Source organism: Eptatretus burgeri, chromosome 13 (genome assembly GCF_056783735.1).
Source record: "Eptatretus burgeri isolate ZD-2024b chromosome 13, Ebu_testis_v1, whole genome shotgun sequence".
NCBI lineage: Eukaryota > Metazoa > Chordata > Myxini > Myxiniformes > Myxinidae > Eptatretus > Eptatretus burgeri.
In genome coordinates, this window is record NC_140973.1 from 46826347 (window position 1) to 46837220 (window position 10874).

General features: G+C 42.4%; 1 protein-coding gene across 6 annotated transcripts in view; it reads left to right on the forward strand.

Moving 5' to 3' along the window:
• Positions 1 to 10874, forward strand: part of LOC147014406 (mitogen-activated protein kinase kinase kinase kinase 3-like) — a 187297-nt gene that overhangs the window by 116661 nt on the left and 59762 nt on the right. For 3 of the 6 annotated variants that reach the window (XM_085852325.1, XM_085852328.1, XM_085852331.1), the window contains 3 exons: positions 5758 to 5822; positions 8161 to 8199; positions 10088 to 10126. In XM_085852325.1, the coding sequence (XP_085708451.1) occupies positions 5758 to 5822; positions 8161 to 8199; positions 10088 to 10126 (143 nt within the window). The remainder of the gene's footprint in view (positions 1 to 5757; positions 5823 to 8160; positions 8200 to 10087; positions 10127 to 10874) is intronic. The other 3 variants (XM_085852326.1, XM_085852330.1, XM_085852329.1) reach the window with 2 other exon arrangements.

The following is a 10874-nucleotide window of genomic DNA, read 5'->3' on the forward strand; positions in this document are numbered from 1 at the left end:
GGCTCGCAAATTTTCACCGATGCCACTCTCTGACCACTCAGCTTCCACCCCAACGACATATGAAATGTACAAATGCTCATCATTACTCTCACATCTTTAATATTATAACTCCTCCCCCACAAAACTCCTCCGTACACATTCACTTTCACAACTATCATCACAGTCCAGAGAACATCGTCCCCTAAAAACAATATCCTCAACCATCCTCCCCCTGAAATTCACTCTTCTGAAACAACGCTTAGTCATGAAATTATGAAAGTCCATCTGGTTGGATTCTAGAATCGACACCACCTCTCCCTTATGCATTACACTGGTCAACAACAAATTTGTTGTCTGCATTTTTTAAGCTGATTTAGGACGAATCTGATGCGCTGAATCCAAAACTCACATTAGTTTTGTTCAATCAGGTCAAGTTTTTGAGATATGGCCACATGTCGTTTTTTACATTTTTGTTCACATGTACGCATGTGTGGAGCATTTTAGAAGAAGTTGGTGGGGGTAAAATGTCATGTCAAATAATTGTTTTGATTGGAAATAATTATTTTAATGACAAGAAGTATTCAGGTACGATAGTTCTGGGTGATTATGTCGAAAAGGGATCAGTTTGAAGTCATAAAACCTCAAAATCTTCCAAAAATTGGTGAGGCAAAGCATAAAGTTCGTGGATCAAAACTAAAGTTAATGGGGCAGATTTTGTAATAATGTGATACAAAAAAGTTGTATTTCTTGAAATAACGAACTCTGAAGAATGTACAATACCTACATGCACCAATTTATGACATGCGCTTCTGCTCAAGCTTGGAGTGCCACAGTACGAACCCAAAGATTGGAGACTGTTCATTGACAGCAGCAAGCGATCACTGAAATGTGTTCTGCTACACAACGGCAACCAGTTTGCCTCTGTACCCATCGCTCACTCGACTACACTGAAGGAGAAGTATGAAGCGGTGAAGTACGTGCTGGAGAAAATTGGTTATGATCAGCATAAGTGGTTTATTTGTGTTGACCTGAAGATGGTGAACTTTTTGTTGGGACAACAGTCTGGCTTCACCAAGTACCCATGTTTTCTGTGCATGTGGGATAGTAGGGACCGTGCTCAGCATTACACGAAGAAGGACTGGCCTGTGTGGGAGGAATTGGTGCCATGCAAAGAAAGGAACGTCATCAACGACCCTCTGGTGGACAGAGACAGAATACTCTTCCCACCGCTGCACATCAAGCTCGGCTTAATCAAGCAGTTCACCAAGGCTCTGGACAAAGATGGTGACTGCTTCACTTACTTGTGCCAGGCTTTTCCAGGATTGACCATGGAGAAGTTGAAAGCTGGCATCTTTGATGGTTCTCAGATCCGTCAGCTCATCAGAGATCCAGAGTTCAAAAACTCAATGAACGAAGTGGAACTGGAAGCGTGGAAGACATTTGTTTTGGTAGTGAAGAACTTTCTTGGCAACAATAAGGCCAGAAACTATGCAGAACTTGTCAACAACATGCTGACTGCTTTCAGAAACCTGGGCTGCAACATGAGCATCAAGATGCACTACCTATTTTCACATATGAACCGGTTTCCTGAGAACCTGGGTTCAATGAGTGACGAGCAGGGGGAGAGATTCCATCAGGACATGAAGGAGATGGAGACCAGGTATCAGGGTCGCTGGGACGCAGTCATGATGGCTGACTACTGTTGGAATCTGAAGAGAGACCTCCCTGCCGCTGAACATTCCAGGAGTTCGAAGAAACGGAAGTTCAAGCCCTGAAGTTTGAACAGTGGTGACGCAACATGCAATTTACTTGTACTTACCTTTATCAATGCCCACCATTCAGATGACAGTAATCGATGTTTCTATCATGTAATCAATAAATGTTGATGGCAAAACATTTTTTTTCTTAAAAACATGTTTAGGATGATATGTGTTGACAAAAATCAGCTGATAATGCCACAAAAATGTAATTGATTTTGTCACAAGATCTGATTTTTTTCAAATCAACTTAGCACAAAAACCTGACCTGATGGGGAGAAACGGATGCCATTTCCTGATTCAGCAGTGCCAGAATACCCTAATTCACTTGTAGAAATCTAGACAACATTCAGAAAGTAAAAAATTGTTGACCAGTGTTATCAGCATGGGCTTCAACCCACACTAAACCCAACATGTCTCCTTTGTCTATCCTCTCCACAAGCTGCTACCACATATTATGACTCCCTGTTTGAACACAGACAACTCTTCAACATCTCTTCTGCACGAGATCTCTGGGAGAATCCGCAGGACGCTGCTGGATATCTGAGTTCCGCTGTTTTTTTTTTCGCTTGAAGAGGGACCGAGGCAATGATGATGACTACGACGATGACGATGACGACGACGACAATAATCTACAGTACTGTATTGTCTTTTCGAAGACAATAAAATGACATAATGCAGTTATACACAAGCTAGGTCATGAATATAATGTGAAAACTTTCTTAATGATTAAAGCGGTCATACCCCTTGCAGATGCCTTTGAAGCTGTATGTTTGCTCTTGGGTAATGACATGATACCACTTCCAATGCACTTGGTAAGTGCACACTTTATCCATCCTTATTGTGTACTCTGCAGACCTTAAACTCTGGCACTACAATGTTATTTCCTAGATGAATCCAAGTAGTTGCTACTGTCGGAGCCGAATCCTTTAAGAGTGTAAACTTGATCAAGAGAATGTTTGGTGAGTGATTCTTATCCCGATTAACGGCAAATTTGGGGCTCCAAGCGTTGCTGAGAGGGGGAGCAGCATTAGCCTGATGTTAGGGCCCTGTCACACCTTGACGTTTTAGCCAGCGTATGGCAACGTATCAAAATGTATGTAAAACGCTGGCGTATGCTGAACTATTGAAGTTTTTTTTTCAGTTTTTGGCGTATTCATAACGAGTTGGACATATGCATAACGTATTAGTAACGTACACAGAACATTTTGATAATTTATAGATAACTGTACCAACGAATGCTTCACGTGTTGTCGGCGTTCACAACCTATGCCCAACGATAGTCTAACTTATGCATAGCGCGGCAGCGTATCGCCGACGATCACATGGCATAGCCTATTAATAGGCTGCCGCTCAACGATTTAAATCATAACCGCACTAGAAATCGAAGTGTCAACAACACCGTCATGCCGAAGAAGAAAAAAAAAAAACAAAAAAAAAAAACAGAGTCTGGAACACTGACAGGTTCCTCCTGTGAAGCCCATTTTTATATACCAATTCCCCTAAACGCTGCCAATACGCCATTATACGGTAGCTGTAAGTTAGAAACACATTCAGTAAGGTGTGTGGTCATCCGGAAGACGTCAAATACATCTACATACGTCAATATGCGTTGAAGATACGTTACTCATAGGTTATAAATAAGTTTCGGGAACGCTAAACATTACCTCGACGTGTTTCGACTTATGATTAACTTACAAGTAACGTGTGTCGACGTGTGTCAACGATCGCATAACGTGCCTCCAACTTATGGTCAGCGTATGCGGAACGTGTGAGTCATACGTTGGCATACGTCAAAATTTTTGAGCATGCTTAAAATTTGTCGACGAGCTCGGCGTACTACGACATGTGCCAGCTTGCTTCAGCGTGCTCTTAGCATATACAAAACTTACCCATAACGTATTCGACGTGTGCCAGCGTATTCGCCAAATTTTTCATACGTCGGCATACTCTGGCTAAAACGTCAAGGTGTGACAGGGCCTTTAGCACATCCAGAGTTGTGACCAGGATGGATTCCAATGTGTTTTAGTTCCACAATACACAGCCGATATGCTCTATACAATTTTCACTTTTGTAATCATGACATCTTATTTTGTATTTGAACATTGTAAACTGCTAAAGTTTTGGTCCCTCTTGCCACTTCTGCTGCTATGTTGGGTGGGGCACACCAGCTCAACTTGATATTTTGGTTTGATGGATAACAACCCCTGCTCATGGTATTAAGTTTACCTGCTTTGGATATGATGGGCATACGTTACCTCCTCAACTGTAATGTCACAATACGCAGTCTTGAATGTTTAGTTTGATCACAAATCTCTAAATTGCACTTTCAAATTGCCGACACTTGCTTTAAAATTTTATGAGATGATCTGAGTTGTATACATTTGAGCATCAACAGTGTGTTGATGTGGATAGTGTTGTCTCTGCATCAGCAGTGTTTTTGCATCCATCCCAAGTTGCCCTGCTGTGGCAGACCCAGCCTTCCAGACTGACAGTGTCGAAAAAACCCCGATATTTACTCGGTATATAACAGCACCACCACATGAGCTGCACAATGCATCAGAGCAATTCACTTACCAAACCTCATCTAATCTCGATGAAAGGCAAATAATGTAATAATTAAATCAACTTACCCTCACCTCTGTTTGTTACCCCACGCACATGAAGCGAAAAGTGGGATTAAGCAATTGGTTCACGTCTGTCTGTCTGTCTGTCTGTCTACATACGTCGGTTTATAATCGAGCAACAAGTTGATTTCAAATGTTCTATGAACAAAAACAGGGGTGTTCTATGAACAGGGGTGTTCTATGTTCATAAGGTGTTCTATGAACGCCCTAGTTTTATTTTTGCATTTGAACTCCAAACTCGAACAAACTTTGCACTCAAATCAACCACCAGCCTGTCATCTTTAATGACAAGCCTCTCGGTGACGTATTTCCGGTTTTCCTTTTTAATTTTCAACTAATATTATTCGATTAAAAAAAATTGAATGCAGTGATAGTTTTTTCAAAGTAATCAAATTTCATTATTTTATTTGAAATAAAATAGCAAGCACTTGTAAGATTTTTTTTTTTATTTTAATCATGTAATTTGACCATTTTCTGGAATGGAGATGGTGTAATTTCATCTGGATCCAACCTTGCACTGAAACAGCATACTCGACCATGAAGTGTGTACGAACAACACACGCATGCCAGACGAGGTGAGGCAGGCAACCAACCCCTCCCTGAAGGTCATTAATTAGCCAACGTGGTTTTAATCCAGTCATGCTTTTTGAAATGGAATGGTTAATGCCTGGAATGTCAGCTTTACTTTGCTTTCCACAGCAGTTTACATGCTTTTATCATTAAACGGTTAACAAAATAAAACCTGAGAGCGACCTGGTAATTCATTTGAGATCAGATCATCTTCTTCTATTCTACAAGATTTGGATTCTATTCTATATATTCTATTCTATTCTATATATTCTATTCTTCTATTCTATTCTATATTCCATCTTCCTGTCTGTCACCATTTTCTCAGAGATGGCTGAACGGATCTTCGTCAAACTTTCAGAGGTTCATCAGTGAGTGCCTGGAGTGTTTAAGATGAAGAAAAAAATTTTTTTTTTTAATTTGAAAAAATAAGTTGGATTTTTTTGGGGGGTGGTGGGGGGGATTTCAAGCTAAGCCTTTGCAGCAATATGAAAACTAATATTAAATGATCCCTGACCCCATTTCTTTATTCACTTGATAAACCTCTCTTCCCTTGTAGGTGGAGGGAAGTGTTTAATGCCTCCACAAAAAAATAGACCAGGCAATGCCGGGTACCCCTGCTAGTTTTTCATATAGTTAGAATTTGATTCCTCGGTACTGCTATTATCAGTTGGATTTGAGCCGACAACCTCGATGGCACCAATACAGCACCTTTACCACTACCACCCTATTGGCAATTCCTCTAAAATGCATTTATAAATCGTCTGGTGTTGATCACCTGTGGTTGGAAAGCTGCAATAAAGTTTTTCTCTCACCACCTCTCTCAGGATGTGCAAGAGAACGAGTTTGAGTCCAGTTGGAAGGTCGCCCCAGGGGAGGCTGGGAACAGCAAGTATGTTCCTTTCCATTGTATATTTTCCTTGTATATTTTCACACTCGTTCTGTTTTCACAAACATTTTGTACGTGTTTGTGTTGTTTCATTTCTAATTTATTCAGTCAACTAGACTTGTAATATTTCTATTCATTGTGCTTGTTCAGGGGAAGGTTTGGGTTCCTGCTTTCTACACCTGCCCCTTTGGGTAGATTGCCGCTATTGATTAACAAATGATGCGATCTTATAGCCTATGTTACTACATATATATATATATATATATATATATATATATATATATATATATATATATATATATATATATATATATACATACATACATACAGTAGACTACTCGTAAGTCGTCACCATCGGTACCGAGAAAAAAGTGACGACTTACGCATATGTGAACGTTCATGACTGTGGGGTGAAGGATGAAGTCGCGCGTGGCCTGGACACGTACGTGTGAGAGGGCGCAACAATCTCTAAGCCGGCTATTGTACCAAAAGGGAAACACAATCCTCGGTGCATAGGTGGGGGTTCATTGGTGAGTTGGAAAGTGATCAAGCAAAGATGGAATTCATGAATCAGTTTATCAAAAGTAAAGATAATGAACAACTGTATGACAACTCGTATACCATCGGTGATGGTATATCACCATCGACAAATGTGGAATGAATTGCTGTTGGAATTCATTAATTGGAATGAATGTGAAATGAGTTTTCATACGGAAGAAAACTCGTATATCATCGACAAATTACATGACACACAGTCATCGTGGTGATGACTACCACTCAATGCCTATGTGTAGGTGAGTGTGGTGATGTACAAAACAACCTAATATAAAACCATGATCGGACTTCACCACGAAGCTTGATCGATCCTTTACTCCTTCACCAGACTGCATTGCACAGCCTGCCTACCTCTTCAGATGCATGTGGGACGGTGCACTGACTGAGCTGAACGCAGTGCAGTTATAAATAGCCTATCACTGGCGGTGTAAACCAATGATCGAGCATCACGATTCCATGAAATCTGGCTTCTCACGACGCAGCAGTTCCATGTGATGAGTTAGGTGTGGTAATTTACTTGAGTTTCCCTTACGCAGGAACGGACAACATCTGACGACTTAGACGAAGTGGCGACTAAGAGATGACTACTTACAGACTTTATTCAAATGGATTTAACATTAGATAAATTTGGGACTTTTTGACGCTGCCGACTTAGGCGAAGTGACGAGTTACACGCTGCCGACTTGCGCGTAGTCTACTATATATATATATATATATATATATATATATATATATATATATATATATATATATATATATATATATATATATATATATATATATATATATATATATGTATTACATTACACACACACACACACACACACACACACACACACACACACACACACACACACGTTTGAACGGCAAAGGGCAGCAGGTTCACAAACCTTCATAGGGTATGGCCGAGATGGAGATACACAGAAGAAAAGAGGAATAACCCCAAAACGAGTAACAATGGCCTGGAGAATGGGAAAAGATGGGTGTGTGTAGAAGAGATTGTGCATGTGTACATGAGGTAGTTATGGGCAACACATTGGAAAGACTGAAGTGAGGGAAACAAGACAACAGATGTCGGGAGACGATACCACAATTGGAAGAATGAGGGGACGAATATATGAAGGTGGCTAACTTGAATTTGGTTTGTGACGAGGACGAAATGATTCCTTTCTCTCAAAGCAAGGAGAAATTCCTCCTGTTGGAATTACAGGTGAGTATATGTTGGTGGCAGCATCTAGTTTTTGTCGTTGCAGTTTTGTATGGAGGCTTTTTCTTTCTACTTTGTGAAACAGTCCATATTTTGTAAGACAATTGACTGCACCATGTAATCTATAAAGAGTTTTCCACTTTCTACACTTTGACGTCTCAGATTTCCCAAGTCCTGTTCTCCACATTTGTGAAGGAGTATTATTTTTCATATGCGCCATTCCTTCCTGCTTTTCACCCGTCACTCACTTTCTGATTATTATTTCCCTTTGTTCATAGTTTTGATCAGTTTTATTTTTATCTTCTCTGTTAAAGCTAACCCTGCCATCTACAACTGTTGTGTTGCACATCTCATCTTTGGTATTTTTTGCAAATTTTCTTATTCCTTCCCAAACAGTGTTATTTGCTCCTCTTCCCTTCCTCCTCGCCCTACTTTCCTCTGCTCACTAACACATTCTGCCAAATGACGAGCCTTCACACTAATACACTTGACTTCCGAGAAACTTATGGCACCTTGCCAGGCAGGACGGTACTCTGCTAACACGCTGCTCTCCATTCCTCTCCCCGGGTTGAACCCAAGGAGCCTTTTGCAATCTGTCGAGGAGGAATTGCAGCAACGGTAACTTGTGCACCAAAGGCACTCCATAACATCTGGACCTTTGACCTTTCCTACATGCTACCTTTTCACTCGTTCTACTACACGGGCCTACTTGTAGGCACTTTGTTTGGTGGTTTTGATGTGCATGCCCTGTTTTGTGAAACAATACACCTGCAAACATTGATCTATCTTCCAAGTTAAAGAATCGCACCTTTTTTCATAACAAGAAGTTAATAGTTGTTGATGGCATTTAATTTATTGCGTGATACCCTGACAATGTGTCAGTCATCACACCATGTGCATTTGATCATGTGACCATTGCATGCTGCAGTCTGCTAAAGTGCTACACCACAACATTTCACCTAACCTGCATGGCTTTTGACATCATGCCCAAAAGTAACCATGCGATATGGCAAGCACTTCCTCTTTCCTCCTCTCCCCACCCCCTCCCTCCTCTCACGCATCTCATCGCTCCCACCAACCCCACCCCCCCCTCAATCGATCTTGCTTCCCATACAGATCAACGCCCCCCACCCCCCACTGACCTGCGCTCCCCAACTGATCTCCCCTCCTGCTGACGTACAACAATTACCCACGCTCCAATCTCCGACATGCCTCACGCTCCAATCTCCTCCACGCCCCACGCTCCAATCTCCTCCATGCCCCATGCTCCAATCTCCTCCATGCCCCACGCTCCAATCTTCTCCACGCCCCACGCTCCAATCTTCTCCACGCCCCACGCTCCAATCTCCTCCACGCCCCACGCTCCAATCTCCTCCACGCCCCACGCTCCAATCTCCTCCACGCCCCACGCTCCAATCTCCTCCACGCCCCACGCTCCAATCTCCTCCACGCCCCACGCTCCAATCTCCTCCACGCCCCACGCTCCAATCTCCTCCACGCCCCACGCTCCAATCTCCTCCCTGCCCCACGCTCCAATCTCCTTCCTGCCCCACGCTCCAATCTCCTCCACGCCCCACGCTCCAATCTCCTCCCTGCCCCACGCTCCAATCCCCTCCCTGCCCCACGCTCCAATCCCCTCCACGCCCCACGCTCCAATCTCCTCCACGCCCCACGCTCCAATCTCCTCCACGCCCCACGCTCCAATCTCCTCCACGCCCCACGCTCCAATCTCCTCCACGCCCCACGCTCCAACCTCCTCCACGCCCCACGCTCCAATCTCCTCCACGCCCCACGCGCCAATCTCCTCCACGCCCCACGCTCCAATCTCCTCCACGGCCCACGCTCCAATGTCCTCCACGCCCCACGCTCCAATCTCCTCCACGCCCCACGCTCCAATCTCCTCCACGCCCCACGCTCCAATCTCCTCCACGCCCCACGCTCCAATCTCCTCCACGCCCCACGCTCCATTCTCCTCCACGCCCCACGCTCCAATCTCCTCCACGCCCCACGCTCCAATCTCCTCCACGCCCCACGCTCCAATCTCCTCCACGCCCCACGCTCCAATCTCCTCCACGCCCCACGCTCCAATCTCCTCCACGCCCCACGCTCCAATCTCCTCCACGCCCCACGCTCCAATCTCCTCCACGCCCCACGCTCCAATCTCCTCCACGCCCCACGCTCCAATCTCCTCCACGCCCCACGCTCCAATCTCCTCCACGCCCCACGCTCCACCTCCAATGTCTTAAATGCACTCCAACCCCTCTCCCCATCTCTTACTCCTCCCCTACCCCCATTGTCTTACTTCTCCCCTCTCCTGACCTCTCACTCCCCTCTACCTCTACCCTCAAATTTCTTCCTTCTTCTTCTCCCTTCCTCTGCTTCTGATCACATTTCCATTGTCCTCTTCTACACAATGACACAGCAGTCACTGTGTGAGCAGTCCTTTGTTCTGCAAAGCTCAACCTATTGGTGAGTCATTTATTGAACGTAAAACATTGTCTTTCAGGGGTCATGTTACATGTCTGGAGAACGAGAAAGCAGAGCGGTGAGTGGAATGGCAATCAGCTGGGCATGTCCACTCTTGCTTGGTCTGTGCTGACACTTGCACTGATTTTCACACACACACACACACACATATATATATGTATATATATATATATATATATATATATATATATATATATATATATATATATATATATATATATATATATATATATATATATATATATATATATATATATATATATATATATATATATATATATATATATATATATATATATATATATGTATATATATATATATGTATATATATGTATATATATATATATATATATATATATATATACATATATATACATATATATATATATATATATATATATACGTATATATATATATATATGTATATATATATGTATATATATATATATATGTATATATATATATATGTATATATATATATATGTATATGTATATATGTATATATATATATATATATATATATATATATATATATATATATATATATATATATATATATATTGTTGTGGTTACCAGATTCGCAAACCACCATTCAGGTCCCTTAGGTGAGGTATCTCTGTAAGTGCATGTGTAGTTAGGCCCAAACCCGTTGTCTAGTGGGAATACATGTCATTTATGCGTGCTGCGACTCTTCAGGATAGCCGTTTTTCTTTTACTATCTTTATTTTGGACCAACCGCCATGATTACGATCACAACCACAACCACAACATCAACCACCGACCACAACCACCGCTTCACCACAACC